The 21952-nt window shown below is 32.6% G+C and overlaps 4 protein-coding genes across 6 annotated transcripts; 3 read left to right on the forward strand and 1 right to left on the reverse strand.

Annotated features, from left to right (window-relative positions):
- Window positions 1-3928: 3928 nt before the first annotated feature.
- Window positions 3929-9757, reverse strand: LOC117237857 (centrosomal protein of 152 kDa-like). Of its 2 annotated transcripts, XM_033502241.1 has the most exons (12): window positions 9323-9757; window positions 8309-9179; window positions 8148-8236; window positions 7853-8053; window positions 7543-7578; window positions 7095-7334; window positions 6799-6971; window positions 6246-6707; window positions 5828-6150; window positions 5623-5726; window positions 4241-5554; window positions 3929-4147 (listed from the first exon to the last, which is right to left on the reverse strand). In XM_033502241.1, the coding sequence occupies exons 1-12, from the start codon at window positions 9437-9439 to the stop codon at window positions 3944-3946; spliced, it is 4134 nt and encodes a 1377-aa protein (XP_033358132.1). In that variant the 5' UTR covers window positions 9440-9757; the 3' UTR covers window positions 3929-3943. The 2 variants fall into 2 exon arrangements, with proteins under 2 accessions (XP_033358132.1, XP_033358133.1); XM_033502242.1 differs by lacking the exon at window positions 7543-7578.
- Window positions 9758-9776: 19 nt separating this feature from the next.
- Window positions 9777-11112, forward strand: LOC117237870 (D-aminoacyl-tRNA deacylase 1). Its single transcript, XM_033502279.1, has 4 exons — window positions 9777-9966; window positions 10345-10435; window positions 10523-10758; window positions 10919-11112. Exons 1-4 carry the CDS (start codon window positions 9924-9926, stop codon window positions 11032-11034), a joined length of 486 nt encoding a protein of 161 aa, XP_033358170.1. The 5' UTR covers window positions 9777-9923; the 3' UTR covers window positions 11035-11112.
- A 499-nt stretch (window positions 11113-11611) lies between these two features.
- LOC117237863 (GRIP and coiled-coil domain-containing protein 1) lies at window positions 11612-15602 on the forward strand. Of its 2 annotated transcripts, XM_033502268.1 has the most exons (10): window positions 11612-11698; window positions 12155-12357; window positions 12438-12550; window positions 12638-12802; window positions 12899-13044; window positions 13105-13339; window positions 13421-13730; window positions 13804-14105; window positions 14202-14659; window positions 14739-14904. In XM_033502268.1, exons 2-10 carry the CDS (start codon window positions 12303-12305, stop codon window positions 14902-14904), a joined length of 1950 nt encoding a protein of 649 aa, XP_033358159.1. In that variant the 5' UTR covers window positions 11612-11698; window positions 12155-12302. The 2 variants fall into 2 exon arrangements, with proteins under 2 accessions (XP_033358159.1, XP_033358160.1); XM_033502269.1 differs by lacking the exon at window positions 11612-11698 and having other exon boundaries at window positions 12303-12357; window positions 14739-15602.
- A 2693-nt stretch (window positions 15603-18295) lies between these two features.
- LOC117237843 lies at window positions 18296-19394 on the forward strand. The gene is made up of 2 exons (XM_033502219.1): window positions 18296-18536; window positions 18610-19394. The coding sequence occupies exons 1-2, from the start codon at window positions 18296-18298 to the stop codon at window positions 19392-19394; spliced, it is 1026 nt and encodes a 341-aa protein (XP_033358110.1).
- Window positions 19395-21952: the final 2558 nt, after the last annotated feature.

The following is a 21952-nucleotide window of genomic DNA, read 5'->3' on the forward strand; positions in this document are numbered from 1 at the left end:
AAGGACAGATTTAACAAAAGAGAGCTCGAATAGTTAGGTTTAATCTCGGTGACTTTGTGTTACGAAAAAACGAAGAGAGAAATCAGACGAAGTTAGATCCCAAGTTCAGGGTCCATTTGTGATAGCAGAGATTTTAGAAGGGGATTGGTATACGTTAGAAACCTTAGACGGCAAAAGATCGTATAAAGACAGTCGTGATAGACTAAGAAAAATGCCGGAAAGTAGCGTTCCTGCTGAGTTGGACGTCTACGGTGATGACAACGACGGTGATAATAACGATGCAAGTACACGGACCTCAGAGGAGCATTAACATCACGTTGTGGTCGTAATAGTATGTTCACTGTGACGTCTTGCGCTTCCAGAGTACGTCCAGTGCGACGTCTTGCACTTCCAGAGTACGTCCAGTGTAACGTCTTGCGCTTCCAGAGTACGTCCAGTGCGACGTCTTGCGCTTCCAGAACATGTCCAGTGTAACGTTTTGCGCTTCCAGGGTACGTCCAGTGCGACGTCTTGCGCTATGAGATACACCCAGTGTGTGGTGTTTTGTATTTTGAGATACACCCAGTGTGTGGTGTTTTGTATTATGAGATATGCCCAGTGTGTGGGGTTCTGTATTTTTGTAATACACCCAACGTGGTAATAGGATCTAACAAACTGAGATTCATCCGTTTACGAAATCCAGAGTAATCTGTTGTGTCATTACGTTCTGACTGATAACTCACAGAATGCAACTAGCACTTCGAATACAAATTATAACGACACGAATTCTTGTTGTCAAACCTCCGAACGAAATTTTGTTGCTACCCTGCTTACTTGGACATTTAGTTAAATCGTAAATAATGGCAGTTGCGTCGAAACCAATATAAGAATACACGATATTTTAGATACACCCGAGGACGGGCGATCGTCAGAATGGCCGTGTCGGAGATGGAAGGACAGCGGGATTTCCCGTCCGGAATGTTGAGAAAAACTCCAATACCCTAATCCAGACTTTTACTATAGCTGCACTTAAGTAATAAAAATAAAGAATAGTTTTAATGTTCCAGTCTGACTTTATGACGATGGGTTCGGGCTCGAAGTGACATAGCGGGTCACTAGACGTAGCCATGGTCACGGAAGGGACGTGTACCTGACAGAGGTATGAAATGATTATATGGCTCTTCTTAAAAACAAAGATTGACCCGAGAAGTGGGGACAGGTGTATATAAGGGCAGTTTCTTTTGGATGAAGAGAGAGTTACTTTGTTAGTTAGTCGTTGGACGAATTACTGATTGAGTTGTCGAGAAGTTTCCCGAATCGAATAGTGCGTTGATACTTGTCCTCCCGTGGACCGTGGATTCGTTATCGAACCTGAATTCGTTGTCACCATCATCTCGAACATCCTATCGCCATTACTCATAGCCTCTTGTAGTGCCCACATTCGTACTGATAAATATTAGTCACATTCTCGACGGTAAAGTAAGTAAAGGTTCATGGAACGCCCCAAAATGCCAACCGGACTCCGACATATAAATTTATAGTACAATAATAAATTATATTTTTTTATTTATTATATAATTTTCACTTCTAGGTGACATAGAATGGGATTTGATTTACAAAACATATAAAATCACACAGCCTTCCATCCCATATCATACCTTTCTGGCCTTACACTCTTAGTTTGTATCCGCACATACCCCTATCTTTTGGATGTCATTTTGGAACTTAATGTCTATTCTTGTTGCTAATGTCAGAGAGAGCATCAAACATCTTTTTACTTATATCTAAACTTTTGCCTAAGCCTACTTATTTGATTTTGCTAATCTAAACTATCCTAAAATATATTACTATGATCTACAAACTACAGATTAAGCACTTCTCTTGTCCTTCCCTTCCTCTTTATTGTCCTATCCAGTTTTCTTAATCAGTTAACCGAGGTACTTTTTCCTTTTTCATTTAATAATTTTTCTATATTGCATGTTCTGTCCCCCTCCCCAATCCTCGCATCCCTGTGTAGTCTTCCAGTGCTTTAGAATCTCCAAGTCTCTCTCACGTAAAATGTACCTCCTTCTATCTTTATTTTCCAAAATCTGTTGTTCACTTCAACATTCCCACACTTAAACCAACAGTTCTTGCAATCAACAATTAGCTCACCCTTTATCCTTTTTTTTTTAAGTACTTGACTTAAGTAGACAGAAACAAGTGGTAAACTTATACCATCTGTTATATCTTGTTCTATTTATTCTGTTGTACTCTTTTTAACTGTGCACTTCCTTATCTCTTTCCCTTATAATCTTTTTCTCCATTTTCATTTCTATGTTCCTCATCTGCTCCATTTCTTTCTGACTCCATCCAATCTTCCACATAATTCTCTTCCTTCCTTACTATTTAATGTAACATCCGATTTTATCCTTTTCCCCTTCAAACATTGTTCCATTAAACTGTTACCTCTCCCTGTTTTGTTTTCGAACTTCATGGCTCTTATTGTCCTAGTCTCTATTCTTATTAGTAATAAATTATGTTAATATAATTATATTTAGGATTTCAGTTAATTTAAAGTGACTAATTAATAGACACCGACATAAAATCTTTATTACAAAAAATAAATTAATTCATTCTACATACAAAAATACAACTAATATTAATAATACTCTCTATTTAGTGATGATTTAATAATTATATTGTTATCAAGAATCATCATTATCAAAGCATGACAGTAATGACACCGGTAAAATTAATAGTTTATGATGTACGGCATATAATGCACAAATATCATAAACCATACTTAAGAGGTGATACAAATTTCTGAAATATATATTTTTCTTTTTTAAGAATTAAAAAACGCTTATTAATAATTACTTTTAAAATCTGTATAAAGATTTTATAAAGAAAACTAATCGCAACAGTCTGTGGTTTGATAATTAAGAGTATGTTACACGCATTAAATTGATCTTATTTTATAAATTATAAGATTAGAAAAGAATTATGGCTTCGTGATTCATTTACAGAAATGTTTACACGTATTAGTTTGTACAAAAAATTTTATACGTATGTGCTCAAAAATTAAATAATATCAACTTTGAGGCAACTTTGTCCTAAATGCCAGATGAATATTCAATTTCAATGTACAACATATCGGTTACATTTAATAATTCGACTTTGCACATCGAACATAAATGTAAAATTTTTATTTATAACATGAATTTTTAATTTAGAATTTAACGTGAATAATGTCATTCATTGTCTATTTTGTACAATCTTAATATTAATATCTTTAATTCTTTTTAGGATATACATATAAATCGTAAACAATTGTTTAATACTCAAAGGTATACTTTGATATTTTCAATTACAATGAATTTATGTTTATTTTACTAAGGGAAAAGATCTATATATTCCAGTCTTGCATTATGATATTATGTCATATGTTTAATAAGAACATGTGACTGAGCGTCTCATTTATACAGAGAGGAGGACTTACTTGTTTATGGTTTAAATATAGACAATTTATAAAATTACGAAATAATATTAATGAATGTAAAAATGATTCTCTTCACTTTTTACAAATTCACATTCTCCCACGATTAATATGTAAATTTTAGTAGTAAATTTCAGTAATTATAATTAGTATTCTCTATTAATTAACTGGAAATTGTACTTTAGTATTATCGTTTAGATGACATTACTGTTTGTAATTATGTTCCTATTCCTTAAAATAAGGTACAGTAAATAAGTATTGCTAATTCTATCAATATACATCTGCCACTTTTAAGTGATTGGTCCCTAACACAAAAATCTCCTAATAGAGTGTTGTACAATAAAGTGCTTTAAATTAAAAAATATCTAGCCTCTTCTAACTACTTTTTTGCTTTAAACTATATTGCATACTAAAATATTAATATATATATATATATATTAAATATAATATATAATATATATATATTTTTTAAACTAAATATATACTTCAACATTTACTTTTGTACTTCTGTGTAAGTCGCATTTGTTCTATTCTTTCAGTATACTGACATTCAATTTCTTTAAGTTTTTCCTCTTGAGTACTAACTATTGCATCAAGCTTTTGTTGTAGTTGATTCATGGCTTTTTTGTATCCTTCCTCTATACGTTTACCTTCACTTAATGAAAATTTCTCTTGATTCACTGCATACTCCTAAAAAATTTTTAAATATTAAATTTGTAAGATAGAGGAAAATTAATAAAATGGGTATAATAGATATGATTTACTTTTCTATTACAAAATTACCTTGTAGTTGTTCGCAGTCTTTTTTGCTGACTGATATTTAGTTTTTAACGTATCGATATTACTTTTCATTTCTTTTTCTCTTTCTTTTAACGTTTTTATCTCTGTTTTCAAATTTTCTTCACTTTCCTGTAACTGCTGTAATTTTTCATTCATTTCAACTTCTTTATCTTTTACTTCCCAAATTTCTCTAACCCATTTAGTCATAACTTTAGCCATTAGATTTCTCTCTTCATCCACATCACTTTCTTTTTGTTTTAATTCTTCTTGCAACTTTTCGATTTCCAACTGTTTTGCTACCAATTCTTTATAACAAGTTTCAATCATTTGACTAAATCGATCCTTCGCCACTTTTAAATTTTCTACTTCCTGCGTCTTTTCGTGACATATGTTTTTTAATTTTGAAAACTGTATTAAAACTGCTTTATATGTTTCTTCCAACTCATTCCTTTTTTCTCGATCATGTTCCTCTATACGTTTAAGTTCTTCATGTACCTTCTGTTCCATCTCTTCACGTAACTCTTTTACCATAACTTCCCTTATTTTTAGAAAATCTGTGCCATCACTTGAACTACCTGGTGATAAATTTAATTCAGGAAATACTTGCTTTTGATGCTTAACGTATTGTTCAAATTGTTTAGCTTGATTTTTTAACTTTAAAACAAATTGATCTCTTTCCATTTTTATTTTGTCAAAGTCTTTTAATCTTTCTAGTTCCTCTTCCTTTCCTTGTAAATCTGTTTCTAATTGTTTGATTCTTTGCTCCATAACATAATTACTCTTTCTTCCAGCCTTCAGATGATTTATCTTAATACTTAATTGTGTCGCCAAATCTTTGTAATGAGAAAGTTCTTTTTCCAATGCACATTTTGAATTTAATGATATTTCACTATTTTTTTTTAACCTACCCTCGAAATTTCCAATTATATTTTTCGTTTCTGATAATTCTACTTCTAACTGCGCGATTTTATCTTTATAAATGCTTGTTTCACTAATTAAACTGTCACATTTATTTTTTAAATCTTCATTTTCTATTTGATACTGAGATACTTTTAATTTTACATCATCAGAGTCTTCAATCTTTGAATTTCGTTTGATACTTGATAATTCAGAATCAAGTTTAGAAATTTTAGTAATAAGATTATTCCTTTCACTAATTGCATTTTCATATTTCTTTTTCCAAGATTCTTGAGATATTTCCATCTGTGCTGTCTTTAATTTAGCATCATCTAAGGCAGATTGATATTCCAATACTTTTTTATGTTCTTTAACTGCAGCATGTAGTTTATCTTCTAAACGTTTACAATCTTCTTCTAACTATAAATGTATTAAGTTTGATGAATTTATATATAGCAGACAAACAATAATAAACAAGATATATATACCTGATTTATTTTTTCTAAATGTTCAGAACAATGATCTGGCAAGTGAACACTTATCTCTTGGTTAGGGTGGGCATTGCGTAATTCATTTAAAGCTTCTTCTTTAGCTGTAAATATTAAATTTATGATAGGTCTTAGTAAAATTTTTAAACATATGAAAGAATAAAAGACATCCAAATTTTATTGTTTTAAGCGATATCAATTTTACCTTTTTCAATTTCTTGGTGAATTTTGTTTGTGTATTCATCTTTCTTTTTCCTTTCACAATTTAGATCTTTTTCTAATTCAATTACTTTATTTCTGTACATGTCGCACTCTTCCGTTAATTTTTCTGCTATCTTTACTTGTGCCCTTAAATCATGTTGGTATCTTTCTATATCTATTTCACGCTCTTCTAAGCTAGTATATTTTTCTCTTAACATTTTGATTTCAGATTTATGTTCACTTATTAATTGTTCTTTTGTACTACAGATATCTATATACAATTCTTTAACACGATCCAACTCTTTTTGCGTTTGTTCCAATTGCACACTGTAAGTTAAAACATTTATCTCATCCATTTTAAACGTTATGATATTAACAAGCAAAAGATATATTTACAATAACAGAAACATGTTGCTACTTACGATAATTGCACTACTTCAACTCGTGCTTCTTGCCTAACTCTTTCTACAGCTTTAGCATGTATTTCTAAATATTCTTTATTGTACTCATCAATGGTGTCTTTTTCTTGCTGATTTATGTTTTCTTGATGTAATTTTATAAGTGTTTCTTCATTAATTGCTAATGTTTCTTTTAATTTCTGTTCTAATTTTGTTTTTTCTTCTCTCAATGATTCGCATTGTTTTTTTACATCACTGAGATGATTGGACAACTTCTGTATTTGAGCATTTGCTTTCAATGCTTCATTCGTAAGTACAGATTTCAATTCTTGTTCTAGTTCACTAACACGTTTAGCATATCGAGCTGCTTCTTGTCGACATGTATTTGCTGCAATTAATGCTTTATCAACTTCTTTTTCTTTTTGTGATAAAGTATTTTCTAATCGAGTTATTTCTTTCCTTTTGACAGCTTGTCCAGCTAAACATCTACAAAGATAACAAGATAACAATAAAATTAATATTCTACCACATAATAATTTCATGCAATATAAAATTACTTTTAATTAAAATGAATTACCTTTGCAATTCTCCCCTTAATTTATTTGTGATATCATCATAGGGCTTTGATTTTGTTTTATTATGAAAATCGCCTAATTTCATTTGTCTAATAGAATCAGATTCTTCTTCTAATGTTGTAGCTAACAATGAATCATACTGTGCAGCATCATTTTTTGCTATCTCTAATTTATTCTATATATATATATATAAATACATTATTATTTTTAATATAAATCTTGCACATTTTTTAAACATATTTTAGGATATATAGTGGATTGAAGCTGTTCCTTAAATGTAAATTAATACTTTAAGTACCTGTAATTCTTGAATCATTTTTTGCATTTCTTCTTTTTCTTGTGTTAAAACTTTAATTTGTGCTTGAAGCTGCATTACTTGCTGAGCATTATTTGTAGCCATAAGATTTCGACACTGCGTCTGACTTTCTTCTAATACTTGTGCTAAACGATTCATTGTATCTCCTTTCTCTACCATCAATGTTTCATTCGCCCTTCTTACATCAGCCAATTTATTTTCCAAAGTGACATAAGATGCTTCCTATTAAAATTCAAGAAAATCAAACATGAAATTACGATAATTTAATGAATTAAAATATAATTTTTCTGGTATAAATATGACTTTTTAATAGTACTCTCATGCAAAGAAAATAAGTACATATATGAAAACCAAGAAACTTATATAATTATACAATATGTTCTTTACAAAAGCATTATAATTCTCAAAAAATACAATATCAACAACTTGCCCAAATACAATGATTGTTGGAATCCATATTGAACAGCTATGACACAAATATTTATTATTATTATTATTATCATCATTATCATCATCATTATTACCATCACCATCATTACCATCACCACCACCACCATAATCATTATTATTATTATATTTGTAACTTAATGAATATTAACAAATAACAATATTTTAGTGTGTCTTTATTATAATAATTTATAATAAAAAGATATACACTAAAACCTAATTATCTATCAATATACATTAAGTTATAAATAAATATGAGCAAAATGTAATACATAATGTAATACTAGAAATACCTTTGCATTAAGTTTGTCAGTAAGAACATCTATTTGAATTTGCATATTCTTCATTTCAACAGCATGTTTCTCTTGCGCTTGTTTCAAAAATTTTTCATGTGTTTTATCATTTGCTTGTAATGCTTGTACTCTTTCTAATACAGCTATTTTTTGTTGTAATTCTATTACAGAATCTCTTGCGACATTTAATTCTTCTGTCATCTAAATTTTGTAATTTTTATAATTAGGTGATTAATGCATCTAATGCTATTGTAACGATAAAACTATTGTTCAAAATAGTACAGGAAAGTCTTACATTTTGATTAGTTTTCTCTAAAACTGCATTTTTCTCCTTCAATGATGTTATTTGATTATGAAGATCAGCAATCTCAGCTTTTGCATCAACTACAAGAAACACTTAATTTTATAATCCTTTATCTAGATAACATTTTATGAACATGTTTCATTAAATCTTACCCAAAGCATGTTGCGTTTGATTTCTAGATATGTTTGATCTTTCAATATCAGCCTGTAAAAGTGTTATTTTCCTACTAAGCTGATTCTTCTCTTCTTCTTTTTCCAACCGAACTTGTTGCAATTCTTCTGTTAATCGCTTAACTTCTTTCATTCGCACTGTATACAAAACTTCTAATTGTTCCTTACTATCATACTCGGCCATTTTATAAGCTACACCATCATCTGTTGATCTGCCATTTGGACTTGTTTTGTAACAATGATTTATATGATCAGATGTAACATTGTCACCACCTCCAAACTCATGAATTTGCTTACATTGTACATTATTGTCATATCCATCGATATAACCATTATTTGAATAATTTTTACCTTGAGCATCGTAATGATTAGCTGGTGTGTGATAATTATATGAATAATTTTCATTAAATGTATAATCTTCCTCAACTTGGGTTCTTAAATCTTTAGAAAATGCAGAGTTTGGTAATCTTGTTAGTTCATAAGGTGTTTCAGCAATAATATTATGCATATCATTATCCTTATTATTTTTAGAATATGGGGTGTCAGTTTGATCATATACACCAAAGTCTCTTTGTATATTGGAGATTGAAGGAGCGATTTCCATCTCCGACCTATGATTTATTATAGTGCTATCATAGTTATTTGAATTTTTGACATGATCATAAATACCAAATTCTTTCTGTAATTGAGATACAGTTTGATCTTTGGATGATATAATTCTCTGAGGAGAATTTAACATAGTATTAGTAACTTCTGATCCTTTAGTACTATCTTGATAATGGCTGTCATTAATAGAACTAGTGTCAGATTCATCATCTAAATCATCAAATGCATTGTCCAAGAGATCCTTGATCTAAAACATTAAATGTTATCTATTAAAATTACAATCATTGAAGAATAAACTCTTTTGGATAGAACTTTTTAATTAAACCGCAAATCAAGCAATAAAATTGGAAAGTTAAAATAAAGAAAGGAATAAAGTAAAGGAAGATGCACCTCTTTATTACGTTGCTTAGCATCTTCTTGTTCTTCATCTTCTTCTAAGTCTTGTATATTTGTATTTAGTTGGATATTTTCTGAACCTAAAAATAAGCTCAGACCTGGACCCTCCATTCCTATCGTCTGGCATACACGAATTTATCATAAAAACCAAACATTTATAGCCAACATATTTTTGTTTATAACACCATAACCTAAACGCAACAAGTGGGTCACAGAAAATTAGTTTGAACTATAATCCCAGGTTTAACAATACATTACAAAGTCTTAATAAGCTCATTTTTACTAATCTCAATAAGTCCACGACAAACAACTCCGAGATTATTAAATTTTTGGAATGATTATACGCTCTGCAATTTGCTTGTAAACAATCTTTGAAAAGTCAAAATGCATTACAGGAAGTCTATATGCGGAAGTAAGCTTTCTGATTATCTCTGCTTTTCTATTGGTTCATTCATAGAGCATTACTAGCGATGATAGTAGCGTATTTCCTTCAAGAAATATTTAACTGTAAAGGATTTACGTGGATATATGTATATTAGTATTAATAACAATAATTTCAACGGTGTAAAAAATAACGTTAGTCTCAACTTTGAACATGAAAGCAGTAATACAACGTGTGACAAAAGCTAGTGTTTCAGGTAATGAATAGGTTATATATGTTTTGTTGTAATAACTAACTTGTCGTCTTTTAAGAAACAAGAATCAAAAAGAAATGTTAAATGTTACCATATGTCTATAAAATAAAAATTATATATGTATTATATATTGTATTAAATTGAATAAAACATGGTCAGAACACAGTTTCTCCTTTCTAATTCATGAGATGCATATGTACATAATAATACATGTAAGATGTATTGAATAGTATAATTTTCTATAAAATATAAAGTCATAAAGTGATGCATTAGCATTTATTTCAATTTAATTTCATTAGAACGTATAAAACGTTTTTCGCTATTATCATTATATATACTCAATTTATTCTCTATTGATACTACTATGAAATAATTTTTCAGTTAATGGTGAAATTATTAATAGTATTGGAAATGGTCTCTGCATTTTAATTGGTATAAAAGGAGATGACACAATAGAAGACATGAAATATATGTAATATATAATATTATTATAATACATATTTTGAACAAAATAATCTAGCTCAGTGTAAAATACAAAATAAAATCTTATTTTTCTTAGAGTAAAAAAAATACTGAATATTAAAATGTTTGATGATGATAATAATAAAAAATGGAGTAAAAATGTTATGGATAAAGAATATGAAATATTATGTATTAGTCAGTTTACATTGTACCATACCCTGAAAGGAAATAGATTAGATTTTCATAAAGCCATGCCTGCCCAAACAGCTGAATCATTTTATAATAATTTTCTTATTGAACTTGGTAAAAATTATAAACCAGAATTAATTAAAGGTAAATAATCAATAACTATAAGCTATTAACTTCATATAAATATTGCATTTGTTGTTTATTGCATTTGAATAGAATGAAAATAAAATGAACTTCTATCAAATCGTTATTAGATGTTTGTTCAGAAAAGTAATACATTCATTCTATCAAATACTTTCTACAGATGGTAAATTTGGAGCAATGATGGAAATTAATATAAAAAACAGTGGACCTGTAACATTAGAAATAGAATCTCCGCTTAAACTTAACAAATCAAACCAATGTAATGATACACAATGAATATTGATGGAAAATCAAAATGAAAATATATGAATATTAATTAAACATACAATAAATGTTATTAAATACATAATTTTATATATTTTTCTAATTTTTTCCCTCTATTTATATATAGATATGTTTCTCTGTCATTTAACAGTTTCTATGATAAATTCATTCCCTTTCTATATTTAATAAACATTGTTCTTGAGTGATATAATTTGAACCCAATTAATTTCTATATAATTTTATAAATGTAATTTTTAATGTGGTGATATAAATACAATACTTCTTTTAAGAATGTTGTCCGATATACACATTGCAAATATATATATATATATTTATTTTAATTATTTGAGTTTTTTATATAATTTTGATAGGTAAAATCTTTACAAATTTATATAATGCACATTGTCGTCATATTAACAAATATAATATAGATAGAATCAGCTGAAGAGATGTGCAGATAATTTGTCTTTAAGCGAAATACTGTTACAAATATTGTTTATAATACGTTTCATAAATGTTATTCGTCATATAGGATTCCATATATTGTTAGAAGATCGTTTCTTCCATTTGATCAAACTATAACTTCGTTATAAAATGCTTGACGTTAAAAATAGTCGGATACATCGTTGTAAGAAAAACAAATAGTATGTCTAGAAAAGATTTTGATATCATCAGGGTAAGTGACAAAGCGAGGTACCTTATGTTAAAACAAAGAAAGTGATTTTCAAATATTGTATTATAATAATAAACTTACGCACATTTCTATGTAATTAAGATAATAGTTTTATATAGTATGTAATTCAGTCAGCGTGTACAAATATGAGAAATTGAAAATAAATGCAAATACATATGTATTATTATATACGGAATTATTATATGGGTATCATTTTGCATTACATTAACATTTTTAATTTTTATGTCACATTTAAATGTTTTGATCATCAACAGCATCAAATATGCTATGTAATTACAATTTTTTTTCGAGAGTTTTTATTATATTGAAAATACTTATTATTGCAGATAATACATTAACTCATGCATAAAAATTACTTATATCTTTATATCTACATATATAAAAATTATTACAGGTTTTTATTTTATAATAAACCTATAACAACCGTTTTTATTTCAGCGATAAATGTTATCGTATAAAGGTGTAAACGTATGTGTCATCCAGAATAAAAGATCGTTTAAAAGATTCGGAACATTAACTTTGTTTACTATACTCGTTTGAACTGAAATATTTAATTATTAATTTATTAATCTCTTATTGAGACACAATGGAGAACGAGGAAAAAATGGATAAAAAGTCAATAATTGTAGAAAATGAAAAAGGTACATATCTATCATTGTTAACTTATGAATTTTTTAAAATATTATTAGCGATTCAATAATAATAGATAATTATATTTTAGATAAATCTGACGCTCCTCCACAAACAAAAAAGGTGGAAAATACAAAGAATGTGCAGCCTCAAAAATCTGATACTACAAATACTGGAAATGATGAATTAATTCATTCGCGACAAGTATAATAATATAAAAGTTCTAATATGATTGCTACCAATAGTAGTATAGCGATTATTTTTAAATAAATGTATGTATTCATTTTTCAGTCGCGCGAAGTTCAAACGGATATTGCGTATACAGAAACAGTAGGAAAATTAAAAAATCAGCTAGATACGTTGATGAATTCTTTAGCTACTCTTTCGGCAGAAAAATCTAAAATGGAAGCAAGTTTTCAACAGGATAAGAAGCAGTTGAGAAACGAACGAGACGAAGTGAGTTTACACTATATGTGTATATGTATACATATTTATATTCATATCAATATATATTCATTTATATTCTTTTTGTTAAATATAAAATATTTACAGTGTGAAAAAATAATCAAGGATTTGAAAGAAAAATTAAACAAAGTGCAAACTACGAATTACTCTGAAATCGAGCATGTGAAATGTAAATTAATTATGGAACGTCACGAAAGGGAAAGAGAGCAAGCTGATCATGCAAAAATGATAAAGTACGTAGTAAGATATGAAAAATATACGTAGAATTTGTAGTTTTAAGTTTTATTTTTTAGAGAACTACAAAAATTATTACACGATGAACGACGAAACAAAGAACAACTTGAAGCACAAGTAAAAAGTCAGTTTGCACATAAGACACAATGTAAAATACTTGAAGCTGAATTAGAAATAGCTAGAAATAAGCTTAAACAAGCAGAAGAAGCAGCTAAAGAAACACCCCCGATTCTACTATCACTCCAATCTGAAATGGCTCTAATGAAGAAACAACATTTAAATGCGATACATGAAGTAATTTAAAAAAAAATATATCTATTTGTATGAGATTGTTTTGTCTACTGTAGGCATGAGAATGGCTAATTAACTTTGCAGGAACAAAAAAGAGCTGCTGCTGCAGAACAGCAAGCTAGAGCATTAGCAATGACTCATGAAGCAAGAGTAGCTGGTCTAGAAGCAAGACTAGCTGAACTTTCAGAAATTGTTGGAGGATATGATAGACTCAGACAGCAAGATCAACAAGCCATACAGAAACTGAAAGACCAACTAATTAACTTACAAGACTCTGAACATGAGTATATTACATTAAATAATGAACCTGAAGAGATCATTTCTAGAATAAAAAACCTGTATACCAAATTGTTAGATTTAGATAATAAAAAAAGCGAATCAGCACATGTTAAATGTTAGTTAATTAAAAATACTTTTCTCTTATATGAATAATACATTGTATAATTATTAGCAAATTTGGTTTTCAGCATTACTACATTGCTTAGATTTATATGATAAACAACAAGTTATTGATTATAAAGAAAAGTATGAAACTTTGTTACAAGAATTCGAAGATTGTAAACAGCAAATGAGGTATAGTAATGTTGGAAACATATCGTATAATATTCAGAGTCAAAATATTGCATCATCTTATGATAAAAATAGCAAAACGCAATTACATATTTTGAAAGCACATAATAACAATCTAGAAGAACGAATACGTGTTTTAAATAACGAAATTGTGAATAAGGAAAGGGAATTGAAATTAAAATTGGAGCATCAGGAAAAGGCAAATTTTTTTCTTTTCTTTGATCACTCGGTGATAAATTAAATCAATTATATTTAAAATAACTGTGGTATAAACAACAATTGGTTATTTTTACAGTTATCTCAAGAAGAACATGGAAAATTGAGACATTTGTTATTACAAAAGGACAATGAATTTCGTAATAAAATATCTACGTTAGAGCAACAATTATTACGTCAACGAGAACGATCGATGGCTCTCATCGAAGAAAAGGATAAAGAAATTTTAACTTTAAAAACATCTTTTCACGCATTATTACCCAAAAAGGAAAATACTGCAGAAAGGAAGCTAAATACATCAAAATGTGAAAGTGGAACAGAGCCTATTACCGATTTAGTAACTGGATTATTAACAAATGACAGTCCTCCAATATTGCATTACAGTCAAGAGTTAGCAAGAAAAGAGGTGCAAGTATCAGCATCTAGAAAAAAAGTTTTAGAGTTAGAAGCGACATTACGGGAAAAACAAAGAGAAGTCATATATATAAAGGAGAAACAGAAAGAAAATATAAAAGCTTTGCAAGCTCAGATTGCGAGGTAAATTTCAAAGTGATGCATGTATTAAAAAATTGGAAGAAAGATACGTTCTCATTTGATTATATTATTCGATTTTTAGGCTCGAAGCTTGCAAGTCTAGGGAAGGTGCAAATCTTGAATATTTGAAAAATGTTTTTATAAATTATTTAACTACAAGCGATGTTTCTAGTAAACGTCATATGCTAAACGCTATTTCTACAGTATTGCGTTTTACTGCGGAAGAATTAAATAAGGTAAAGCACTAATTCATATTATGGAAATGTATAAAAAGATTAGTAGCTGATCTAATATATATCATAAAATTTATTTATTTTGTTATATTTTCGGTACTATCGCAAATGATATTTGAGTACATTATACTAATAATGTGTTCATAAATAAAAGTTAAATCTATTATCTGTAATTATTTAAGAAAGGGCACTTCCGACCGATTTCGGCGACCTTGAAATATGTTGTCGGGGACATAATCCTGAATAGCTTTTCCCTATACATGTTATCGCCGCTCGGCCTTAGTTTCAATGATATACGCAAAAGTATTTTTATCACTATGTACTTTTAAGGGGGTATTATCCTATGAATTCTTTAAGTTGAAGATTTAGTCCAACGCTGCAACTTTTTTTCGTAGTTTACTTTGTTACTTCTTCCTCATACATAATCATTTTATATACAGTTTTAATTAACTGCCTCTTGGTTTTATCTTACTCACAATAAATGAGCATTTAGAGGCCGTATCTCACTGGCGTAGGTGATTGGAACTTTAGATAGACTAAAACAAAAAAATCAAGAAGATTCTTTAATCAATAGGCCTATGTTTAACGTACGTACTGAAATAAATAATTTATGTCGAAAATTGGCAAAATGATGAATGCTTAAGTTGCAAATTTCGAGGTTTCATTCTTTCTTCGATGATTGTTAAATAAAACAAGCATAATAAATTCAATGTTAAAATAAAGTAAATTATTTATTTTGATATGAACAGTAACAATAAACCTATTGGTTAAGAATTGTTTTGATTGGTTGAAGAATTTTCTTATTTTTGTTTTACATATATATATGTCGGGTTTGCATTAGAATTAGAGTTAGGGGCGTGAAACGAAACTTCGTTTGGATTACACATTGTCGTTATGCAATAGAGAAGACATTTAATAGTGCAAATACGATTATTATAGAATTGGACAAGTAACCGTGGTAATTAGATACTCGAGAAACCAATGACAATGACCCTAGGTTCAATAACGAATCCGCGGTCAACGGGATGATAGATGAACATGCTCACAAAATCTAAGTCGGACGCGTAATATTCACTGATCGTAAGGTGTTACTTTATTCGTCGATGAGGCCGCAAGAAAGAATGACTTTCCGTCCCGACGATGCCACAGAGGAAAACTATGATGGGGTGTATCTAAGGACACGAGATCATCGGATTCGTCGAGGATAGCCTTCGTTCGGAAAGTAAGGGAAATTGACGCTGCTGCTAATTGGTCAATCTCCATATCGGTAGTTAGAAAAGGATGCTAGCCGCCCTCGAGGGAAAGTTGCTAGTAGGAAGCGTCGTTCGTTGAAAAATAGGTCTCCTCTATTTTCTCGTAGTTGGGACAAAGATTGTTTGTCTGTTTGAAGGACTTTAGTTAGCTAAATCTTAAGATTTATAACGGGCCCTCGGGCTAGCTGAACATGTACTGCGGGGACACATCGACATCTGGCAATCATCTTACTCGAAGAATAGAGTTTGCATGTGATGAGCTACGGGACAGAGACCGTTGGAATGTTTATTGTCGAATGTTGCAGCTATTTCCTTTTTAAGGAGAGCTATAGAATTACTCCACGCCTTTGTTAGACAAAGCGTTCATCCCGTGACCGCGGCTATGTCACGACCGGCATACTTCAAATCCGACGGACTGACGATAGAGATAAAGATGTGGCGGCACTCGGCGACAATGTATATCGCTGAAGTGCCTAATGAACCATCAACATCCCAACGGTCCTTCCACCGAAGGTTCTAGAAGAAAGAGCACGTGGCAACGATCGCGGACGCCTAGCAAATGCATGGACGGTGGGGATGTTGAGGGATGCAAAAGAAAGTAATCGGATCCGATCGAAAGTAAAATCATAAGAGTCAATCTTAGAAAGTCACGCCTAGAGTTCGGAAGTAGATTGTAAAGTGTATTAATGTTAGAAAAAAAATAAAGTTTTCTTTTTTTATTTTTCACCTCAAATTCCTTTTTTATTTTGTTATTTTACGTGACAGCTACGTTGGGCGACAGACTGTCGCCTCGAGCCAAAGCTCACTGTCACTAATCTCGAACAATTACAATCGGATTGAATAACTACAATTGTTTAATTACAGCTATAGTAGACTCTAGATTACAATGTTAGGGGGTTATCCCGAAGTTCCAAAGGGGAGGCTTCGATCCTTTCATAATATAATAATATAATATATATGTCGGAGTCAGGTTGGCATTTTGGGGCGTTCTATGAACCTTTACTTACTTTACCGTCGCGAATGTAGCCAATATTTATCAGTACGAATGTGGACACTACAAGAGGCTATGAGTAATGGCCATAGGATGGTCGAGATGATGGTGACAACGAATTTAGGTTCGATAACGAATCCACGATCCATGGGAGGACAAGTACCAACGTACTACTCGATTCGGATCACTCAATCGGCAATTCGTCCAACGACTCTAACACTCTAACTCTAACTCTCTTAATCCAAAAGAGGCTGCCCTTATATACTCCTGTCCCCGCTTCTCGGGTTAATCTTTGTTTTTAAGGAGAGCCATATAATCATTTCATACCTCTGTCAGGTACACGTCCCTCCCGTGACCATGGTTACGTCTAGTGACCCGCTATGTCACTTCGAGCCCGAACCCATCGTCATAAAGTCAGATTGGAACATTAAAACTATTCCTTATTTTTATTACTTAAGTGCAGCTATAGTAAAAGTCTGGACTAGGATATTGAGGTTTTCCCAACATTCCGGACGGGAAATCCCTCTGTCCTTCCATCTCCGACATATATATGTAATACCAAAAAAGGGGGGGGGGCATACGCTTGGTCCATCATATATTTAAGTTCGAGTTTCTCGGGATAGTACAATGCAGTGCCGCAGACAGATCGTCGTATAGGACCGGCAAAATGCATACAATGTAGCGACCATAGTTCCAGAAACGTCGCCTTCGGTCCGTTTTTTTTTCACATACACAAGGAAGGTGCATACGCGATTATAGGCGCGAACGGTGGCGTGACCCGAGCGTAGTGGGGGGCCGTCTCCGAGAGAAGACAAAAAAGATGGAAGGGCGGGCAGTACCATTGTGAGGAGTCGGAGAGTGCAAACGAAGAAGTGAGAGTGTTGCCAGCGTTGTCGCGAGAGTGTAGTCCGCGTGAAAGAGAGAGAGAGAGAGCGTTGGATCCGTGTGACGAGAGTTACAAATTAACTATTGCGTTGTCTAGACCATAATACGTTATTGTGATTAATTAACATCTGTACAATTCATTCATCGTAAATAAATCATCATTATAATATTATATTTACGATACTACAATTTGGGGGCTCAGCCGGGACCTAGTGCGCTAAGTGACAAGTGAAGAGTTTAAGTGACGGTTTATTCGTGAAAGTGATATCTCACAAAAATGACTGACTACAATGCAGGAAAAGCAGGTTTGACTGACGAGCAGGTGGCTCAGATGCAAATACCTGAGCTAAAAGACGAGCTGAGAAGACGACGGCTGAGATTAGTGGGCAGAAAACGCGAGCTGATAGAGCGATTGCTTGCTGCGTTACGCTTAGAGCGGGAACACGGTGCGCGAGAAGACGATCCAGATGATGACAACGACAGCGATTTAGAAGACGACGACGACGACGATGAGATTGGCGTGTTTAGACGTCAACGGTCCAGGAAATCGCGATCTCAATAATCAAGACGCCGGAGTTCGGGTAACTCCAGTGATAAGACGACCAAGGCAAGACGAGCCTAAGCGCACAGTGCTAACGTTCAAAGACGTAGAGGACTTGCTAGAGAAATTCAGCGGGGATGATCTGCTAAGTATAAATCGGTGGATAGAAGACTTTAAAGAAATGGCAGAACTGTGTGGTTGGTCAGACATCCACATGGTAGCTTTCGCTAAGGAACTGCTCACAGGCTCCGCTGAAACTTTCGAACAACAAGAACAATGCACGGAGTCCTGGGCGAAGCTAAAAAAGGCGATGAAGGACAAATTTGAGAATGTAGTAAGTGACCAGCAGATACATCGGGAGTTAGCGCGTAGAACGAAGAAACCAGATGAGAGTCTACAGCAATATATGTATAGTATGCGTGAGATTGCGGAACAAGGAAAGGTTGATATACAGTCGCAAATCGACTATATTATTCAGGGTATTCCTGACGAGGTCATAAATAAGGTTATATTATACGGAGCCAGGAACATGCAACAGCTGAAAGAATGTCTTAAGCAGTACGAAGCGATGAAAAGGGATATGGAAGCGGAAAAAAGATCTGGGGAACGCAAGGACGATAAGGGAAAACGATCAAAAGTGCGAAATCAGTCGAGGCAAACAAGTAGTAACAAAAGATGTTTTAATTGTGGTGGTGAGGATCATTTAAGTGCTAAGTGTCCAGAGAAAGGAAAAGGTGTTAAGTGCTTCAAGTGCAACGAATTTGGACATATTGCGGCGAAGTGTACAGCACGACCAGAAGTGTTACGACCGTTCGCGGAGAGACGCGGTCGCTAGGAAAACACGTGAGTGAGAGGCGTAAATTCTCGCTACGATTCGGTTAATCGACGCCGCGAAATAGTCGTTCCCCTGTTTCGGTTAAGATAACAGAGGTGGTTCAATGAATGTAACACTGTATAGTAAGTTATAAATCAACGTTTATTCTAACAACTTGTAAAGAAGATAGTTACGCTGGTGCGTATGTATAAGATGAGTGAGTGACTGATCTACGGGTGCATACCCGGTCAAAGGATATTGACTGTTCGACGGATGGAAAATCAGTGCTGTTCGGAGATGATGCTGTGGCGGAGGAAAGCTAAGGATGGATGTGTCTAGCGCACGGGACCATCGGATTTGTTGGTAACGATTTTGGCTAAGAGAGTGAGGTAAATAGGCTTCGTTGTTAATTGGTTAAACGAAGGTTGGTGGACTAGGAAGGGTCTTAGCCGCCCTCGATAGAAAGTGGTTAGTAGGAGGAAGGTTGCATCATACGTGAGAAAAACTTCGTGAGAGTGCAAATGAAGAAGTGAGAGTGCTGCCAGTTCACATCAATTCACATCAAAGACCAGGCCACACACCACGGGCAGGATGGCACCCAGATGTCTGCACATCCTTGGCGCGTACCTTCAATATTTTTAAGTACCCACCAGGAGTCTTGGAATTTTCATAGTTAAGGTCCTTCGGACCAAGCGAGTATCTCTTGTCTCAGATTTCCTTTTACGTTTATTGTTTACTACGGGTTAACATGGAAGGTTTTCCTCACGTCTGGTATGTTTCGTTAGCAACTTTCTTACGAGGGCGGTTAAAACCCTTCCTGGTCCACCAACCGTCTTATTATCCAATCGGAGACGGTGTCTACTGCCCTCACTTCCTTAACCAAAATTGTCATCTACAAATCCGATAGTCCCGTGTCCTTAGGCACACCCACCCCTAGCTTTCCTCAGACACAGTAAAACTTCACTTATTCTGTATCCTTAAAGTAGTCAACATATCTTTACCGGTCTCTTACTTAACGAATCAGTGTAACTAAGTTTTGCATAACGTGGTTGGAATGAATTGTGATTTATGTCAATTCAGTGTGTATTCCGTTGTGATTGCTGCATTCGTAATAAAGTTTAACTAAAACAAAATGAATAGTTGTGTTACGACTCAGCTATTTTATTTCATTATCCAACCCTCAAGTTTACGTGACACCAGCGTTGTCGTGAGAGTGCGGTTCGCGTAAGAGAGAGAGAAAGAGAGAGAGAGAGAGAGCGTTGGATCCCTTGTGACGAGAGTTACAAATTAACTATTGCGTTGTTTAGACCATAATACGTTATCGTGACTAATCAACATCTGTACAATCCATTCATTGTAAATAAATCATCATTATAATATTATATTTACGGTATTACATATATATATATATATATATATATATATATATATGTCGGAGGTGGACGGACAGCGGGACTTTGCGTCGGGAATGCTGGGAAAAACCTCTCATCACCATAGTCAAGATTTTAATGTTTAAGCAATAAAAATAAGGAAAACAACTTTTAATGTTCCAACCTGGCGTTACGACGATGGGTTCAGGTCTAAGGTGACATAACGGGTCACCAGACGTAGCCTCTCCTTAAAAACAAGGATTGACCCGAGAAGCGGGGACAGGAGTATATAAGGGTAGGTTCATCTGGATTGAGAGAGTTTTTAGTTAGTTAGTCGTTGAGCGAATTGCCGAGTAAGTCACGCTGATACTGGTCATCCCGTGGACCGTGGATTCGTTGTCACCATCATCTCGGACATCCTATTGCCGTTACTCATAGCCTCTTGTAGTGCCTATATTCGCACTGATAAATACTAACCACATCCGCGACGGTAAAGTAAGTAAAGGTTCATAGAACGCCCCAAAGTGCCAACCTGACTCCGGCATATATATATATATATATATATATATATATATATATATATATATATATATGTAATAACTAATAATATATATAATATATGTATGTACCTATATATATGCTTCACATGCAACCTAGTGATAATCACGCATGCTCTTAGTTCTAGAGTTATACACAAAAGCACGTTTGGTAATACATATACATAAACAATAAACTTACAAAATTGAACGAAATAAAAATTAAGTCATGCCAGCACGAGAATATTAGTCTTCACCAAGTTACCACCTATCGATTTGTCTTTTTCTGTTTACATTAAGGATGATTATCATCAGCGAGTTAAGTTTAGGGGGAGTTATATAAAGATGCGGTCGTTTACATCAGAGTGAAGTAAAAATTAAAATTAGTTTAAGCTTTTTTTTGAATATATCGGAAACTAAGGTTGAGCGACGGTAATATGTGCAAGGTAAAGTTGCTCAGAATAATGATTTTGACAACATATCTCAAGGTCATCGAAATCGGTGGGCGGTAATACCCCTTTGTAAATAATTACCCTATCCAATGATTATTAATTGTATATATATTTATATATTGTATATGTATGTATATGTACATATATAATCATCTTCTGAGATGTTAAACCATCTATGCATTATAAGAAACGATGTGAAATCGTTGCAAGACATTCCTCGC

The sequence above is a fragment of the Bombus vosnesenskii genome, unplaced genomic scaffold (genome assembly GCF_011952255.1).
Source record: "Bombus vosnesenskii isolate JDL3184/JDL3185 unplaced genomic scaffold, Bvos_JDL3184-5_v1.1 scf7180000013403, whole genome shotgun sequence".
Lineage (NCBI taxonomy): Eukaryota > Metazoa > Arthropoda > Insecta > Hymenoptera > Apidae > Bombus > Bombus vosnesenskii.